At 45.4% G+C, this 19,629-nt stretch overlaps 2 protein-coding genes across 11 annotated transcripts in view; both read left to right on the top strand.

Moving 5' to 3' along the window:
• The window catches only part of LOC106564329 (transcription factor MafG), a 27,198-nt gene extending 22,351 nt beyond the window's left edge, over positions 1 to 4,847 (top strand). For 2 of the 3 annotated variants that reach the window (XM_045690877.1, XM_045690876.1), the window contains one exon: positions 252 to 4,847. In XM_045690877.1, the coding sequence (XP_045546833.1) occupies positions 252 to 725 (474 nt within the window). In that variant the 3' untranslated portion in view covers positions 726 to 4,847. The remainder of the gene's footprint in view (positions 1 to 251) is intronic. The other variant, XR_006757902.1, reaches the window with a different exon arrangement.
• Positions 4,848 to 6,183: 1,336 nt separating this feature from the next.
• LOC106613109 (uncharacterized) lies at positions 6,184 to 19,008 on the top strand. 8 transcript variants are annotated; one of them, XM_045690870.1, is made up of 13 exons: positions 6,184 to 6,235; positions 6,528 to 6,701; positions 7,162 to 7,290; positions 7,387 to 7,470; positions 7,579 to 8,894; positions 9,163 to 10,976; positions 11,292 to 11,395; positions 14,652 to 14,846; positions 15,490 to 15,606; positions 15,743 to 15,835; positions 16,042 to 16,155; positions 17,759 to 17,844; positions 18,137 to 19,007. In XM_045690870.1, the coding sequence occupies exons 2-13, from the start codon at positions 6,540 to 6,542 to the stop codon at positions 18,276 to 18,278; spliced, it is 4,356 nt and encodes a 1,451-aa protein (XP_045546826.1). In that variant the 5' UTR covers positions 6,184 to 6,235; positions 6,528 to 6,539; the 3' UTR covers positions 18,279 to 19,007. The 8 variants fall into 8 exon arrangements, 7 of the variants coding, with proteins under 7 accessions (XP_045546826.1, XP_045546827.1, XP_045546830.1 ...); XM_045690871.1 differs by having other exon boundaries at positions 6,185 to 6,235; positions 6,539 to 6,701; XM_045690874.1 differs by lacking the exon at positions 6,184 to 6,235 and having other exon boundaries at positions 6,250 to 6,701; positions 9,163 to 10,110; positions 10,207 to 10,976; positions 18,137 to 19,008.
• Positions 19,009 to 19,629: the final 621 nt, after the last annotated feature.

The following is a 19,629-nucleotide window of genomic DNA, read 5'->3' as shown; positions in this document are numbered from 1 at the left end:
AAGTGTCAAACTCATTCCACGGAGGGCCAAGGTTTTTTTTTCTTCCTTTCAATTAAGATCTAGACAACCAGGTGAGGGGAGTTCCTTACTAATTAGTGATCTTAATTCATCAATCAAGTACAAGGGTGGAGCGAAAACTCGCAGACACAAGGACCTCCGTGGAATGAGTTTGACACGTGTACTACGGCCTCTCCATGTCTTCTTCCTAACTCACCTCTCTCCCTCCCCCCGTCCCCCTCTCCTCCCCCCAGGTGAAGAGGGAGCCGGGGGAGAATGGGACCACCCTGACAGATGATGAGCTGGTGACTATGTCCGTCCGGGAGCTCAACCAGCACCTCCGCGGCCTCACCAAGGATGAGATCCTGCAGCTTAAACAGCGCCGGCGCACCCTGAAGAACCGTGGCTATGCCGCCAGCTGCCGGGTCAAACGGGTCACCCAGAAGGAGGAGCTGGAGAAGCAGAAGTCACAGCTTCAACAGGAAGTGGATAAGTTGGCGTCGGAAAACGCCAGCATGAGGGCGGAGCTCGATCACCTGAGGTCGAAGTACGAGGCGCTACAGAGTTTCGCAAGGACTGTGGCGAGGAGCCCAGGGGTGGGGTTAGGGGTCGGGGGTCAGAGGGGAGGTGGTGGGGTTGGGTCGGTGATCGGGCCACTCGTACCGGGGAAAGTGGCGGCGACGAGTGTCATCACGATAGTGAAGTCGAAAACGGACGCGCGGTCTTAGTAGCGGGCTGGGTCAAGGAGGGATGAGAGGAAAAAGGGAGGGAAAGGAGAGGAGGAGATGAAACTAATTAGGACTATTTAAAAATGAAACCATTGGTCAGTGCATTGTCATTGAGCACAGGACAGTATTTAATCAGGTGAGGTGGCCCCCCCTTTGAAAAAATATCACACCCTGGATAGTAATTACTGTGTTTCTACTGTTATTTTGTAACTGTTGTACACAAGGTCCAAAGTTGTAATTTTTATGTAATGTAGTTATGCGTGTGTTGTGTCATGGAATACTGTGAACTTCATCCGTGGCTGACGTTCGTTTTGGTATCATTCTATTTGGCCGTGTTTTCTCTGAAAACAATTATTTTTTACCCAACGGGCTTCCGTACTCACAGGCACTTCCTTGTTTTGCAGAAACAGCTTGCAGAGCCATTAATTTATTTAATTTGTTATCATAAAAATTACATAGAATTGTATTTTGTAACGGCTCATTGCACAAGAGAGACAAGATACTTTCAGAAAAGTGAGGGTCATCAGGAAGAGGTTGTTTTGGTTATTTCACTTTTCTTTTGTACTTTTACCCTTTTTTTCTCCCCAATTGGTAGTTACAGTCTTGTCCCATCGCTGAAACTCCCGTACGGACTCGGGAGAGGCGAAGGTCGAGAGCCATGCGTCCTCCGAAACATGACCCTGCCAAGAACCAGAAACCAGCCGCACCAATGTGTCGGGGGAAACACAGTACAACTGCCAACCGAAGCCAGCATGCATGCGCCCGGCCCACCATAAGGAGTCGCTAGAGCACGATGGGCCAATTGTGCGCCGCCTCATGGGTCTCCCAGTTGCGGCCAGCTGCGGCACAGCCTGGGATCGAACCCTTGGTCTGTAATGACGCCACTCGGGAGGCCTAAAGAGGTTGTGTTTTATCACAGGTACCTGTGTGTTTACCTGTGCTTAATGTTATGCACTGACCAATTATCACCATATTACCAATCTCCATACAGGCCAGAGGGGTTTAGGCATCTAATCGCCAAGTGTTGTCCTGTTCCTGTCTGTCTGGGAGTTGTGTACTATACTGTAGTATTAGCTATCGGGATTACATTGACTGACACGTGTTTATGTGACTAGGCAATTACTCCATTCAAAAACTAACTGAAAAATCAACATTTTTGTCAAAAATGTATAGAATTTAAATATAGTCAATTTGAATGTTTTTCTAATTTATTGTTAGATTTTATTTTGTTTAGTTTTTTGGGAATGGCAATAACATACTAACGTTACTATGACTATGAGGTATTTTGATGACATGGCCAATATTTCAACTGTCAAAATTAATTATTTAAAAATCTGTTTTATTTTAAATTTTTAAAATAGTGGACTGTTCAATCTGTTAGTTGGGTGTAATTCTCACAAGTTTTACCATAAAGTTATCAGTGTGAGTGACGTTACGTATTCTTCAAAGGATTCTTTGTCTACATATGGTCACATCTTGAATTTTATAAATTACATAGAGTATCTTTACATTATTTATAAAAGACCTTTAAAAAAGAATCAAGGAAAAAATTGTTTGATATCTCCTCTTTTTTGCAATTGTACCAAAAGTGGCTTAACTATTGAAATTGATAGCTTTGTTTTTCTAGTGACTAGGCGCGTGTGGTTGTTATGGTGACCGTGAGGCTAGCGCGTGGTGGTGTGACGTTGTAATGTACAGTACGTGACGAGGTAATGATAATATTATTGTTCACTATGTTGTTGTTATGGATACGTGATGCTGTTTTAATTTAAAGCGGGTGATGTAATCGAAGGTACCTATGCTCAGCCCATATCCTTATGTAGTAGTGGTGGTTGTATTAATTGACAATGTTGATTAATACTTAATACACGTGTTATTAATGTTATAAACATGCATCTCATAAATTACAAAGTCTCTCTGAATAGGAACTGTTTATTTACCATCTGAATAAAACGTCTAAATGTATAAAAGCCTGAATATTCCAAATGAGTTAGACAAACTGGGAGAATAAAGAGATTGGGTACAAGATACAGCGTATCCTAGGATACCCAAACTTCTGCAAGGGTGTAAAGACTGGGATATGGACCTACGATTACATCACCCGTGCTCTTTGAATAAGTTATATTTTTGTGACGTGATTTATATAATTATTTTATTTTCTGTGTATATAATTTATATGTATGGATATGTTTCATGCAGAGTGCATTGCCGATGTTTTCGTTTGTTTGTTTATCCTATTCTGTAAATGCCAGGGAAGTAACACTGTTGTCTGCTATCTGTTTATATAGGGGCCGGGTCATAGAAATCCTGTCATTCAAGAATTACAGAATGCAAGTTTCCCGTACCGAGATGGCCCATTTCCATTCTACTGTTCAATATAATTCTGTGGGCCGGGTATGGTTTGGTCTGTCTAAAAGCAAGGTTTTCCCACAGACATAAAGTTTGTTACAACATTTTTTTGCCTGTCTAGTTTTACCCACGTAGGTTCTTTTGTTATTTGGGTAGTTAGTTGAATTATCCGCAACCTCTAGAGTACAAATGATCAATTTCCACATGGTTTTATAATCACCCTTCTATTGCCGTTAACTAGATATCAAACCTAGACAATATTGAATATGTTTTGCTTCATCTTCAAAATAGGTTGGGGAAACCCTGCCCTTCCCTTTAATGGAAGTTACTGCTGTGCAGTAGATGGGAATGCTCTGATCTCTCTCTCTTTTCACACAGTAGCTAAATGGGGAGGAAGGGAGGAGCAAAGGGGGTGTTAAAAGTACAAAAACTGTTAAAGTCACAGGAATGGTTGCACTGATAACCCATCTGCGGGTTTGATCAACCGAGAAAGTACAGAGTGCTGCAAATCTCGACTGAAAAGGTTTGATAAGAAATAACCCTTTCCTTATCTCTTTAACGTTGAAACTCACCCATCTGGCATTTAGGTGTATGTACTGTATGTAGTGATATATATGTAAAAATATCTATTTTGATTCTCTTTTAAATGGGCAAAAAAAAAATATTGTTTGACTGGTGATCTGTGAAATTGTTCTGATGGAGTTTTTGGTCCTCGTAATCTCTCTCCTCCCCCCATTTGCTTTTGTAACTTCTGATGTTGTTATTCTACTTTTGATTGTGGCAAGTCCTGTCGCGTTTCAACATTCTGTAGCAATGTGTTAAAGGTTTTTGGAGAAACATTTTAATATACTCAAATTAGATAACGTAAAGCAAAAAGTGCCACCAGCAAGTTATATTAGTTCAGTTTGTTTCGTTTTGATTTTTTTGTTGATTTGTTCCTCCTCTTGTTGTCGAGCACACATGAATGTTGTCGTGGTGACTGTTGTCAAGTGAACATCTATATATGCAAAAACTGGGTGGGGCTTGAGGAATGAGGCGGAGCTAGAACTGCTAGAGCTTGATGAGTAGTGATGTCGTGGTTGGTCGTCTAAAAGTTGTTGTCAGCTTAATAAACTGCAGGTACAGTGTGACTGAGGTCAATATCTTTTATACAAAGTGCTTATCTATATAACCCCCCCTCCCCTTACCATAACACACCACATGTTGGGTCAACTGGTGAGCATGACTATATGACTCAGGGGTGTTTCTGTCTATGCCTCCAAAATGACACCCTATTCCCTTCATAGTGCACTACCAGGGCCCTGGTCAATAGTAGTGCACTATAAAGGGAATTAGGTGTAATTTGGGGCACAGTCTGTGTGTGTCTCCAAAGTATACAATGATCAGTGAAAAGCTATGAAAATAAGTAGTAGAGTTTGTGAATATGGAAAATATTAGTAACAAATTACCTGGAAATGTAAAAAAATCTGTGTTTTGTAAAATGTTCTCTATGGGGTGTAATACATTATTATATCGCAGTGTCACAGTACTTTGTATGGGGAAACACCCTACAGTGACAGTGAGTCCATTTCATTGTAAGTATTTATTAATTCATAACTAAATTATTGTACTTTTTTTGCTATTTGTAGATAAGTAATGCTGATGTATTGGTAACCATGGGAATTAACTGTTTTGTCATCGATCCTTTAATTTATTGATGTACATACTGTATTGTTTGTTGATAAACAGTTGACTTTATTTTGTATATGACCAATAAACACAATTTGAAGAGGACAAACTGTATCTTCCCTATTGTTCCATAGTTTTGTAGCCTGGGTCCAGATCACTTTGGGCTGTATAAGCCATGAGCCAGCAGACAGGCATGACAGGGACCATGGGAGTTGGCAAGACTGCACAAACTGATCTGGGACCAGGCTATAGGCTATAATGTGACTATATGATGATGCCTGAAATAAATCTTTGTAGTCAGTCAATTTGAAGACTTTTTGAAGTCCTAGGTGCATTTTATAGTCTATTCTGTTGCTTTATATTACAGTATTGTAGTCTGCCTGAATGTCTGATAAGGTGTTTCTTCTGGTCAGTTCATATTTATTTCAACTTCAAAGTTGGCATCCCAAATGGCACCCTATTCCCTTTTTTTTTGTGCACTACTCGTCAAAAGCAGTGAACTGTATAGGGAATAGGGTGCCATTTGGGACATACACAACACCTTATTTCCTCTTTCCAGTGGAATCCAGTTAAAAGTGTGGCGAGGAGGATGACCTAATTCCAGTAACCTCTCAGTGGTGGACATATTTCTGGCCCAGATATTAGTACAAAAGGGCAGAGGCCTCAGTCGCTGATCTAGACGTGGTTTATCGCTATACTGTGACGGATTGATATCTTCCTAGGTGCTAAGTAGTGCACTATATAGAGAATAGGGCGCCAGGATAATGAATAATGATTTATACATGACATTTGTGTTTTAGACCCATGGACTTCCCGTTTACGAAAGAAAAATAGGGTAACATTATGCATAATATATGTTGACCCATCGACCTTACATGGACAGATACTTTATGCAGCACATTTATATAGAAACAAACAAATACAAATAAAATGTATATTAAAATGGACGTATACCTTAGTGTAGAATCATCACCATAATTGCTAAGATCAGCATTTATTTTGCTGACTCGTCAATGCATTATCAGCGGTCCAATGGACGTGCTACCAATAAACATCAAGATCTCTGTATGTCGTTTTTCTACTGTTTTATTACTGTTCGCATAAATGAACCATATTGTGTTTACTCAACCTATTAGCCAGTAACGTCTGTAGGTGGCAGTAGCAAATAACGAACCGAAGATTAGCTGTCTGTCAAAATACCTGGAGAGTTGGAAAATACGAACCGGAGTATGGTTTCATCAATTTCGCATGTTTGCCAACTAGCACTTTCAAAAACACTAATCTCAAGATAAAACAACTAATTATCGCTAATATACACAATATATAGGTTAACTCATGACATTATAGACGTACTTAAAGTCGGATTTGGAATTATTATTGTGTTCAATCTTGAATCCAAATCCACCTGGTCTGAAGTCCATAACGTGAGTTGTAGACGCCATGACAGTTTCCTCCAAACTGTCAGTTTGTTCTCTCGAGGAGGCGGGTAAAATGTAAACATGCAAATGATCTCTCTTGCAAATTCGTTTAATGTAATAGTTTTAAAGCCATTCACTAAGCAATATTTTTGGCGTCTGTTTGTAAACTTTGCATTCTATTAATTTAACGTTGTGTTGTTTGATAAAGTTGGCGCTATTTTGTTGAATGATTAGTTGACCGTTAGCTAACTTTCTAGATAACGTTAGCTGCTAGCTAGATTAGCTAACAACAAATAAAAAAATAAAAAGTTATTTCGTTATCATCAAATAATGCAGTGCTCTAAAAACGAATTAACGAAACATATAGTTTTGTTACAGAATGGAAGACTATGAAAAGTTCATACAACGCCGACTTTACGAACTGAAAAGGAAGGATAGCAACGACAACAACAATAACCAACGCCGGACACTGGAATCACCATGTACTCGCCACGTATCATCAGCTATCCGTTTCCATGGTATACCCATCCTTCCTCCATTGGTAAGGCTTCTTGTTGCTGTATAACTCTATGGATATCACCACTTACATGTTATGTTGCCTGTGAGGAATGATGGAGCTAGTTATATGCTAGCCAGGGAACCAGTCTTTTTGCACGATCATTTCATACGGAGTTGGAAAGAGCAGAGAAGACTGACACCCAGGCTAGCTAGGTATTTATAGTCTTATATTTTAACCTACTGTTAAAATCATTATTAGCAAGGGCTTTGCTTCGACTATATGGTATATGCATATGACTTTCTTTTTTGGGCCTTACTAATGATATCTATCATTATTATGATATCTATCATTATTAAGACCCGCCTCTCATGGCAAGACAAATATTTGAGTCCCAAATGGCACCCTATTCCCTATATAAGCCCTATGGGTCCTGGTCAAAAGTAGTGTACTGTAAAGGGAATAGGGGGACATAGACAAAGTCTGACTGTGTTGCCATTCCCAGCTCACAGGAGTGCAAAGAGAAGAGATGCAGAGACACAGAGAGGCAGCCAAGAGGACGACAGATAGGAGGAAGACTCAGCCCTCTGAGACAAGGATGTCCTACGTTCAGAACATTCTACACAGTGTTCAGGTAAATCCACATGGATTTTAAGTCAAATAAGGCTGGTTTCCCAGACGCAGATTGACATTATTGGAGAATCTCCAATTAAATATTTTTTTGGTGCAGGCCGAGGCTGGGAAACGGTCCCATATAATTGAATTGTACACTCCTGCTACTTCAGCTAACGTAATGTATTGCCTAGCCTATAAGGTGAAAAGTATGTATTTATGTCATAACAAAGTTATGATTGTTTTCATTTCTCACCTTTCCTGTTGTTATGGTCATGTTTTTTAATTTGTTTTCTGTCTGGTATTCTAGCTGAGGCAAGCACCAACACTGGAGGAGTTCTTTCAGGGTGAACCAGGACTAACGGCAGCCAAAACCACCAACCTACACCACAGCAACGTCCGCCAGGTTCTAGCGTCGCAGAATGATGATGTCACCGAGACCAAGGACAGCTTGCCGGGGTCGTCCTCCCCACCAACCTTAACCGTCATGCATGATGGGAAAGCAGGCATCCTCGTCCGAGGTCCTCCCATGACGTCGACAGCCTACGGCGCCTTCACAACGAATCACCTTACAACTCTCCATAACACCACCACTGTGAGGGAGACCTTCCTAGATAAGCTGGTCTGTGACCCAATGACACCTTCTCTAGCTAGAGAGACAACCACACATACCAACCAGGTTGCTCCACAAACAGAGACCCGGACCAGGGAGAGACTCTTGTATGACCAGGATAAGACCACCAATGCTGGGTGTGTTCTGGAGGAGGACCTGGGTTCAGGAGAAGCAACGGTGGATCCTCTAGCTGACATAAGCCACCAGTCTTCAGGGTACGTGACGTATGAAAACGCGGAGGCCACCTGTGTCTTGAGTCGGACCGAGGCTGGGGAGAGCATTATATCAGGGCCTGAGGAGGGGACACCAATTGGAACGGGGGGGTTTCTCCTACACAGCACCTCTGATACAAACACAACCAAGGCATGTAATATCATCAGCCATCCTCCCATTGATGCTGAAGATCTGGAGGAGGGGTCGTCCCCGTGTGACGATGACCTCATAACCGGTCGTCCTGCAGATGAGGCGAGCGTGACGTCGTCCTGGTGTAATGACGTCATACCAGACTATTTAGAGGAAGCGTTGGTGACGTCGCCTCTACAGAGCAACGATATCACACCTCCTGTAGAAGACCGCATAGCAAGTCATCCAGGAAAGAAGTGTAGCACTACTAATATTGTCACTTTCCCCCAGCATCAAGCCTCATTATCACTATCAGACCGTCCTGAACCCAAGATTGTAGTGACATGTCCTCAGACTGAGGCCTCGACACCGGACCTCTGCAAACCAGGTCAGAACCAGGCGTCAGACTTAGACCGACCGGAGGGACCATACCGGCTCAGCCTCCAGACTCTTCTAAAGAAATCCCAGGCAGCTTTGGAATGCCCCAAACCAGGCAGGAACCAGCCAGAATCAGAACCAAAGATCCGGACTGGAGATGTAGACTTTGAATCGGAACCAGTTGCAGGGCCGTACCGCCTCAGCCTCCAGACCCTGCTGAAAAAGTCCCAGGAGCACCGGAGACGCCAGCGTCAGCTGAAGAACCAGGCCAAGGCCTCTACTTGTTCTACCAGGTGAGAGTTTTTGATGTTATTTTATTCATCTGTTTTATTGACTTCTGTTTGTTGTGTTCAGGTAAGAGGGGCAGACATATTAGAGGTTTTTAAATCACATTTGAAAACCCATCTTTTTAGCATGGCTTTTAGTCAGTGGTTTTACTGTTATTTTTGTTGTATTAATCTCTCTTTTTTTGCAGTCTGTTTTTTATCTCCTTCATTTGAATGTTTTTACTGTAAAGTTTGTTGTGATTTTATATGCAATTTAAATAGTATTTTATTTTAGGACCCAGGAGGCCTTGACACACCAGAAGATGGAGGAGGAGATCAGTTTCTCAGACAAGGAGAATGAGGAGTTCCTCCAGTCAGGGAGAGTGGTGGCGGAGGGAAGGAAAACCCGGGACAGGGATTGGAGAAAGGATCATCTGGGAATGGGAGTCCAGTTTTCCGGACCGCCACCACTAGAGATATTCCCTAAGGAAGCGTGGGTTCAACGTGAGGAGGAGAAAGCGAGGTCTAGGATTGTGGAAAGAATGGGACCCAACGAAAAAGGATGTCATGATAGAATATTGAAGGAATTGGAGGCTGGAAATGGCCCTTCACATTTGGTTGGTCAAGAAGGAGACTCCCAATCTCCTCCAGGAGTGGACATTGATGCTGGCTCGTCAGCCGAAGACATCCAGCTACACCTCTCACCAGACGTCACAGCAGCACCGTCAATGCTAATGGGGAACCTTCCACATCCTATCTCAGCCGATGCCTCCATAACCCAGAAATCATTCTACCTAGTCAGGGAGAAGAGCTCTACCCTGCCGAGGTCTTCCTCTCTGGGGAGTAGTAGGTTCCAGAGCGTCCCTACCCCCCAGTTTAGTATGAGCCCTATCCGCTGTAAGAGTAAAGGAAACAGTGGGGGAGGAGGGCGTGGCACCCCCAAGAGGCAGATCCTGGTAAACACACCTTTGAATGTAGACCACGAGGTGGGGTTGGTGACTGGGCAGGAAAAGAATGATGCTCGGGACCAAACGCATCTGCATAGAGCGCCCCTAGTGGCTGGGGGTGATACAAGACCTATGCGTAGGAGCACAGACCAGGCAGAACAGATAGCTCAGCTGGAGCTCAACCTGTCCAGCCTCAAAATACTGATCTCTGACCTGGAGTCCACGCTCACAGAGACACCAGAGAGCCACCAGACGCACAACAACAGCCAGACTGATAATATAGACCATCAACAGAAATACATGGACTACCATACACCTGACAGCCAGGACTTACAGTTAGGGAACCAGACACACAACAACAGCCAGACTGATAATATAGACCATCAACAGAAATACATGGACTACCATACACCTGACAGCCAGGACTTACAGTTAGGGAACCAGACACACAACAACAGCCAGACTGATAATAGTAGTAACCTTACCATGGACCCGCCACATAAATACATGGACTACCATACACCTGAGAGTCAGGCAGAGAGTAACCTTAGTGAGAAAGGAAGAGGGGATGGAGGTCAGAGGTCAGCTGATAAGATGGCGGTGGTCCCCTGTAGAGTCCAGTGGTGTGACAGTGTACCTCCATTGTTCAAGGAGGTGGAGATCGCTGTTACAACGGGTTACAAAAGACAAGATGGTCGCCAGCAGCAGCCTCTTGCAGCGCGCCTCGTCACCTCCCTCACTCAGAAGAGAAGAGTTCCTGACGTGTTCCGGAAGGTTCCATACGATGTCATCAAGGTTCGGAATGACGTTGTCAAGATTCCGGCATCACACAAAACACCTTTCTCCGTCCTCTCAGATGCCAGTAACAACCAGCACCAGCCAATGGAGTGGAAGAGTTATCCGGAGGACCCCGCCCACTTCCAATCCATCAACCAATCGTATGACGTGGACACGCCCTCAGGGCTCTGGCTCCAGGGAGGGTCAGAGGGGTCGTTGAAAGGTCATGACCCCGCGGGGAAGCAGCTGACCCCTGAGAACGGAGGTGGCGGTCAGGGAGGGGCGTCAAGGGCCAAACGTAGACTGGTCATGCACACCACAGAGGGGAACAGGGGACGAGGACGAAGAGAGGTGATGGACAGGCCTCACTCCAGTACTCCTGAAGGTAAGGCCAGCCTATGTCCACAGTGGATTTAGATTAGGACGTCTTCCTGTCTGAGGTACAGAGGTAGAGAGACAAACATTCACATAGTAATGGATGTCATCTCAAACTTCATTCAATGTTTTCTCAATCCATTATATAACATTCAGTGGCTCCTAACTCAAATAAGCGTTTTATGCTATTTATTCATTCATTATTAAGGTAACAAGTGCAAAACAAACGTTTGTCAATCTTTAATATCCCTGATTAAGAGTATGTAAATCACATCAGACCCCTAGCTAGCCCTTCCTGTCTGACTGTTACCCGTCTCCCTCCTAGCTGCGGTGCAGTCACACAGTCAGCCCCAGCTGAAGCAGACCCATGCAGCCCAGGTCAGAGCCCTGAAGGAGGAGCAGAGGAGACAGCAGCAACAACTACTGCAGGTGAGAGAGACCGCAGACCACCACCTCAATATGACCACAGTATGACCACAGTATTACTACTATAGCTACAATACTATCCACAATACTAACCACAATACAACCTCTTACAGGTTTGGGCTCAATCAAATTTCAATTCCAGTCAAATCAGAAAGTAAACCAAATTCCAATTCCACGTCTCCTCATTGAAAAGCTTTGAAGAGAATTGGTCATTGGAATTTCTGTGTACTTCCTGAATTGACCAGCATTAAAAGGGAATTGACCCCAACCCTGACCTCTAAACAATTGATGAAGCAGCAACAACTACTGCAGGTGAGAGAGACCGCTGGACCACAATATGACCACTACACTAGCAACTCCAATAACTGTGACATCTAACCGAGGTCACCTATAAACCCATCCAGCTGGTACCGGTATCCCTCCCTGCCTGCTTCTCTCTCTCTCTCAATTCCTTTCCCTCCCTCTCTCTCTCTCTCTCTCTCAATTCCTCTCCCTCCCTCTCTCATTTTCTCTCTCTCCCTCCCTCTATCTCTGATTCTCTCAGATTGTTAAAATGGGTCAGCTTGTGCTGTTACAACAACCTTAATGTTCCTCAAAAGAGAGACAGGGATTTCAGCTGGCTCCTTGGCTTAATGACATCCTCACACACACAGCTTGTGCAGACTGCAGACATATGCCCATTAAAAGGGACCTTGAAACTCCCCTCCAGTTTTAAGGACCAGGGAGAGATTCTACTATAAATGTTTCATTGGAGCACTAAGAGGAAGAGTGGCTGAGTTTGGTTACCTCACTGTGTGTGTGTGTGTGTGTGTGTGTGTGTGTGTGTGTGTGTGTGTGTGTGTGTGTGTGTGTGTGTGTGTGTGTGTGGCTATATACAGGTGGTACCGAGGCTATATACAGGTGGTACCGGTACCGAGTCAGTGTGCGGGGCTACAGGTTAGTGTAGGTAATTTGTACATGTAGATAGGGCTACAGGTTAGAGGTCGTTTGTACATGTAGATAGGGCTACAGGTTAGAGGTCGTTTGTACATGTAGATAGGGCTACAGGTTAGAGGTCGTTTGTACATGTAGATAGGGCTACAGGTTAGAGGTCGTTTGTACATGTAGATAGGGCTACAGGTTAGAGGTCGTTTGTACATGTAGATAGGGCTACAGGTTAGAGGTCGTTTGTACATGTAGATAGGGCTACAGGTTAGAGGTCGTTTGTACATGTAGATAGGGCTACAGGTTAGAGGTCGTTTGTACATGTAGATAGGGCTACAGGTTAGAGGTCGTTTGTACATGTAGATAGGGCTACAGGTTAGAGGTCGTTTGTACATGTAGATAGGGCTACAGGTTAGAGGTCGTTTGTACATGTAGATAGGGCTACAGGTTAGAGGTCGTTTGTACATGTAGATAGGGCTACAGGTTAGAGGTCGTTTGTACATGTAGATAGGGGGGAAGTTGCTATGCATAGATAAAGAGCAGTGAGTAGCAGCAGTGTAAAAACAAAGGTGGGAGGGGTCAATGTGAATAGTCCGGGTGGCCATTTGATTCATTGTTCAGCAGTCTTATGGCTTGGGGGTAGAATCTGTTAAGGAGCCTTTTGGACCTAGACTTGGCTCTCCGGTACCGCTTGCCGTGCGGTAGCAGAGAGAACAGTCTATGACTGGGGTGACTGGAGTCTCACAATTTTCTGGGCCTTCCTCTGACACCGCCAACTATATAGGTCCTGGATGGCAGGAAGCTTGGCCCCAAAAATGTACTTGGTCGTACGCACTGCCCTCTGTAATGGCTTACGGTCAGATGCCGAGCAGTTGCCGTACCAGACAGTGATGCAACCAGTCAGGATGCTTTCGATGGTGTAACTATAACCTTTTGAGGATCTGGGGACCCATGGCAAGTCTTTTCAGTCTCCTGAGGAGGAAAAGGTGTTGTCGTGCCCCTCTTCACGACTGTCTTGGTATGTTTGGACCATGATAGTTTGTTGGTGATGTGGACACCAAGGAACTTGAAGCTCTCGACCCGCTCCACTACAGCCCCGTTGATGTTAATGGGGGCCTGTTCGGCCCGCCTTTTCCTGTAGTCCACGATCAGCTCCTTTGTCTTGCTCACATTGAGGGGGAGGTTGTTGTCCTGGCACCACACTGCCAGGTCTCTGACCTCCCTATAGCCGTCTCATCGTTGTTGTGTTGTCAGCAAACTTAATGATGGTGTTGGAGTCGTACCTGGCCACGCAGTTGTGGGTGAACAGGGAGTACAGGAGGGGACTGAGCACGCACCCCTGAGGGGCTCCAGTGTTGAGGATCAGCTTGGCAGATGTGTTGCTACCTACCCTCACCACCTGGGGGCGGCCCGTCAGGAAGTCCAGGATCCAGTTGCAGAGGGAGGTGTTTAGTCCCATGGTCCTTAGCTTAGCGATGAGCTTCGTGGGCACTATGGTGTTGAACGCTGAGCTGTAGTCAATGAACAGCATTCTCACATAGGTGTTCCTTTTGTCCAGGTGGGAGAGGGCAGTGTGGAGTGCGATTGAGATTGCGTCATCTGTGGATCTGTTGGGGCGGTATGTGAATTGGAGTGGGTCTAGGGTTTCTGGGAGGATGCTGTTGATGTGAGTCATGACCAGCCTTTCAAAGCACTTCATGGCTACCGATGTGAGTGCTACGGGGCGGAAATCATTTAGGCAGGTAACCTTCCGTCTGTGTAGCTCCAACACCATAATTAACAAAGCTGTTTAATAATAAAACCTTTCTTCTCCCCTCCTTCCATCATTGATGATGTGTTGCCTGTAACAGGAGCATAGCTGGGCCGTGGATAGAGAGATGGAGGGAGACAGGGATGTAGGGTAGCTGGGATGGAAGGAAGGAAGGAGGCAGAGGGGGGATATGACACAGAAAAGGAGACGATCATTAGTTTAATTCATGAGGGGTGCTGGTTAAGTGCCAGATAGTCGCCCTGAGCACTAATGGTCCTTTCTCTCTCTTTCTCTCTCTTTTTTACTCTTTCTTTTTCTCTCATTCCTCTCTGTCTCTCTCATTCCTCTGTCTCTCATTCCTCTGTCTCTCATTCCTCTCTCTCATTCCTCTCTCTCTCATTCCTCTCTCTCTCTCTCATTCCTCTCTCTCTCTCTCATTCCTCTCTCTCTCTCTCATTCCTCTCTCTCTCTCTCTCTCTCTCTCTCTCTCTCTCTCTCTCTCTCTCTCTCTCTCTCTCTCTCTCTCTCTCTCTCTCTCTCTCTCTCTCTCATTCCTCTCTCTCATTCCTCTCTCCTGTCTGTTAGATGCTGGCTGCACGTTACCAGCTACTCCAGAGTTTGTCCTTCCCTGTGTCCTCCAGCCCCACATCCAGCTCACGTCTTGCGGACAACACGACCTCCCTCCTCCCCCTCTCTTCCATCCCTCTGTCCTCCCTCTCCATCCCTCTGTTCTGCCCCTCACCAGGATCCCTCCTTTCAGACCCAGACTCCCCCTCACGGGTAAATTCAATTCACACCTGACTGACTTTGTATATTTGGATCATCAGTTCATAATCAACAAGTGAGAAGCACAACAGTTAGTTGTAGGATGATTCAAGTCAGGGTGCAGGTGTGTGTGTGTGTGTGTGTGCAGGTGTGTGTGTGTGTGTGTGCGTTCGTATGTGTGTACGTGCGTGTCTGTGTGTCTACAGCTACAGTTGGCCACCAGTTGAAAGGACCTTGAGAATCTGGGTGGGAAATTAATTGGTTGTCATTGACGGAATTGGTATTTCTCTCTTCCCTTCCTCCCCCCCACCCCCTCCCCCCCTCTCTCCCCACCCCCTTCCTCCCCCCCCCACCCCCCCTCTCTCCCTCTCTACCCTCGTCTCTCTCCCTCTCTACCCTCCTCTCTCCCCACCCCCCTCGTCTCTCTCCCTCTCTACCCTCCTCTCTCCCCACCCCCCTCGTCTCTCTACCCTCCTCTCTCCCCACCCCCCTCGTCTCTCTCCCCACCCCCTCTCCCCACCCCCCTCGTCTCTCTCCCTCTCTACCCTCCTCTCTCCCCACCCCCTCGTCTCTCTACCCTCCTCTCTCCCCACCCCCTCATCTCTCTCCCCACCCCCTCTCCCCACCCCCTCGTCTCTCTCCCCTCCTCTCTCCTCAGTCTCCCAGGTGTGTGTGTGTGTGTTATGGCCCCCTGGTGGCAGCAGCAGTGAAGGGATACCTAACCAGGAGGCTCCTACACACAGAGAGAGTGGGACAGCTGCTATGTACCATCAAGGTGACACACAGTCTCAGAAACACACAGCCCATCATGGGATTTATCCAAGATGTGATTTACGGATGTGTGTTTAATCATTTATTTTCGCTGTGTGTGTATGACTGTGTGTGCGCGTGTGTCCGCCCCCCTCCCTCAGGACACGCAGCAGTTCCTGCTGTCCTTCCAGCTCCAGAGCCCTGGGAGAGACAGCAGGCAAGACCTGGTGCTGCAGGAGAGAGTCACACTGCAGGTAACTAACACACACACACACAGTCTCTACACACACACACACACACACACAGTCTCTATACACACACACACACAGTCTCTACACACACACACACACACACACACAGTCTCTACACACACACACACACACACACACACTCTGGCGCGCACAACACAGTCTCTACATACACAGACAGACTAATTCTCAGGAGTGGTGTCTTGTTGCAGCTCCGCTCAGCACGTTATGAGGTCCAGGACATCTTCTGTCTGTCAGCAGGAGACAGGATGCAGATCATCAGCTGGGACAGACAGCTGGCCAGGGACAGGGAGATGAAACGCAAGGTAACCACCAGGGGGGGACAGGGAGATGAAACGCAAGGTAACCACCAGGGGGGGACAGGGAGATGAAACACAAGGTAACCACCAGGGGGGGACAGGGAGATGAAACGCAAGGTAACCACCAGGGGGGGACAGGGAGATGAAACACAAGGTAACCACCAGGGGGGGACAGGGAGATGAAACGCAAGGTAACCACCAGGGGGGACAGGGAGATGAAACACAAGGTAACCACCAGGGGGGGACAGGGAGATGAAACACAAGGTAACCACCAGGGGGGACAGGGAGATGAAACACAAGGTAACCACCAGGGGGGACAGGGAGATGAAACGCAAGGTAACCACCAGGGGGGGACAGGGAGATGAAACGCAAGGTAACCACCAGGGGGGGACAGGGAGATGAAACACAAGGTAACCACCAGGGGGGACAGGGAGATGAAACACAAGGTAACCACCAGGGGGGACAGGGAGATGAAACACAAGGTAACCACCAGGGGGGGACAGGGAGATGAAACACAAGGTAACCACCAGGGGGGGACAGGGAGATGAAACACAAGGTAACCACCAGGGGGGGACAGGGAGATGAAACACAAGGTAACCACCAGTGGGGGGACAGGGAGATGAAACGCAAGGTAACCACCAAGGGGGGGACAGGGAGATGAAACACAAGGTAACCACCAGGGGGGGACAGGGAGATGAAACACAAGGTAACCACCAGGGGGGGACAGGGAGATGAAACACAAGGTAACCACCAGGGGGGGACAGGGAGATGAAACACAAGGTAACCACCAGGGGGGGACAGGGAGATGAAACACAAGGTAACCACCAGAAGAGTGACAACGCGTTTTGGCAGTTAAACCTTCATCAGAGCATCAAAGACATTGTTTTTTATGCAAGTAAACTTGTGGATACCATTTTTATGTCTCTGTGTCCATTAGGAAGGAAGTTAGAGGTGGTTTTGCTAGCAGATACCATAGACTCCCAGTCATTATGCTAATGCTAGTTAGAAATGACTGTAGCATTAGTTAGCAACATCTTTCAAACTGCACACAGAGACATGACCTCATCGGACTCTGGGGAAGTAGATAAAGGGCCTCATAGCCAAAATCCCCAAGTATCTCTAAGTTAAAACTACAAGGGCTGTGCATAGTGGTAATCAAAACGTGTTACAATATATACATACATACATACACACACACATACACACACACACACACACACATACATACATACACACACATACATACATACATACACATACATACATACATACATACATACATACACACACACATACATACATACATACATACACACACACACATACATACATACATACATACATACATACATACATACATACATACATAAGAAGTACACAGATCACCAGAATAAATCCGACAAATAGCATTTAGGTATCATGATGACATTTGAGATATTTTGGGGCGCAGTTAGTTACTTCCTAGTGCACAATAAAGCCTCCAACATGAGATGCTTTGGGTTCTGGATAGAACGATTAGGTTTGAATGTAGAACAAATATACATCAGCATACACAAATTTAAGGAGTGTTTGTGTATCAAACTGTGCGTGTGTGTGTTTGGGTCCACAGACTGGGGAAACGGGGTCGACCAGGGGGAAGAGTTCTCTGTCAGCTGCTACACAGAAAGCCTTGGAGAGGAAGAGAGGAGTCATGATGTGAGTCCTGTCATAGAAAATGTGTCACTAGACTACATAGTTATTGTATATAAAACAGACATTGTCAGAGCAAGACAGCGAGTGTATGACTTGTATGTGTGAGTTTCAGGGTTATCAGTACAAGGTTAGAGTTGTGTTAATAACATGTTTGGTTATAGAAGAGCCATACTTCTACCCAAGCTAGTACAGCCCCGGCAGTGACTACTGCCCAGCATAGTGATATTATGATACTAATAAAAGAGTCCTACTGTCTCACTAATCAACCTATTGTTCCCCTCTCTTCTCCCATCAGGAGGAAAGCGGCAGAGGGGCAGAGGGGGACTGGAGCTGTGGTTGCTGGGGCAGAGGGGAACGTCGTGAAGCAGACACGTGGGTCTTTTCGACCCAACCCTCAAAGGGTCCCCAAGACCACCCAGTCCCGCAGATCTCGGTGAAGATGGTCTACTTATCGGGCTAGACTGGACCGGAACCGGATCGTGTTCATTTTGGCACAGTGTAGCAAAACATTTTGCACAGGAGAACGAAAACGAGCGTTTCTTATTGGACAAGTTCAGGGTCATATTCATTAGTGGAAATGTTTTGGAAAATGAAAACAAGCGTTTGTTATTGGACAAGTTCAGGTAGTCCCTCCCTTGACCCAGGTAATGAATACTGTTGATACCTAAAAAGATATACACACACACAGAATCCATCTCACTTAACCCTAAAACAATACGCCCCTATGGGCCCTGGTCAAAAGTAGTGCACTATAAAGAGAATAGGCTGCCATTTGGGATGCATCCATAGTGTTTCTTGCTAACCAGTGTACATCTGGAAAGTATTGTATTTTAACTTGATTGTATTCTACAAAGGCACAACTCACTGCATTCAAATGCATCTTAGCTACTACATACTGTATGTGACAATCTATTCTTACCACAAGACCTCAGGACTTGTTTTTGGACACACTGTTCGTAATATGTTAGTTTTACACATTTTATACTATTTATATTTCCTATACCTGTTTGTGGTACAGTATTGGGATGGCAATGCAACCAAAGCCCAGAATATCCAAGTCTATTTTTAAGGTCTGTTTTTAGTGTTCTTCTTTCCTACTGTTTTTGTTCTAAATTATTTACAAGTGTTTTTTAATAAATGTTTTTATAAAAAATTTACTTGTCAGGTTGTTTGAATGTAAACTGAACAAAAATATAAACATAACATTCAACAATTAATGATATTACTGAGTTAGAGTTCATATAAGGAAATCAGTCAATTGAAATGAATTCATGAGGTCTTAATCTATGGATTTCACATGACTAGGCAGGGGCACAGCCATGGGTGGCCTGGAGGGCATAGGCCCACCCAATCAGAATTCGTTTTTCCCCACAAAAGGGCTTTAATACAAACAAATACTAAATTTTGTCAGCTGTCCGTGTGGCTGATCTCAGACGATCCTGCAGGTGAAGAAGCCGGATGTGGAGGACCTGGGCTGGTGTGGTTACACGTGCTCTACGGTTGTGAGGCCAGTTGGATGTACTGCCAAATTCTCTTAAACGATGTGAGGCGGCTTATGGTAGAGAAATGAACATTCCATTTTCTGGCAACAGCTCTGGTGGACATCCCTGCAGTCACATGCCAATTGAATGCTCCTTTGAAACTTGAGACATCTGTGATGTTGTGTGACAAAACTGCACACTTTAGAGTGTCCTTTTATTGTCCCCAGCACAAGGTGCACCTGTGTAATGATCATGCTCTTTAATCAGCTTCTTGATATGCCACACCTTGGCAGAGGAGAAATGCTCA

This window comes from Salmo salar, chromosome ssa12 (genome assembly GCF_905237065.1).
Source record: "Salmo salar chromosome ssa12, Ssal_v3.1, whole genome shotgun sequence".
Lineage (NCBI taxonomy): Eukaryota > Metazoa > Chordata > Actinopteri > Salmoniformes > Salmonidae > Salmo > Salmo salar.
Note: the sequence above shows the minus strand (reverse complement) of the source record. Positions and strands in the feature narration are given on the sequence as shown.

Bases quoted from the DNA above. Each gene is read 5' to 3' on its own strand.
- LOC106613109 (XM_045690870.1), top strand. From the start codon at position 6,540: ATGGAAGACTATGAAAAGTTCATACAACGCCGACTTTACGAACTGAAA. The intron at 10,977-11,291 runs GTAAGGCCAGCC...TCTCCCTCCTAG, and splicing joins TCACTCCAGTACTCCTGAAG to CTGCGGTGCAGTCACACAGT. The intron at 15,836-16,041 runs GTAACTAACACA...GTCTTGTTGCAG, and splicing joins AGGAGAGAGTCACACTGCAG to CTCCGCTCAGCACGTTATGA.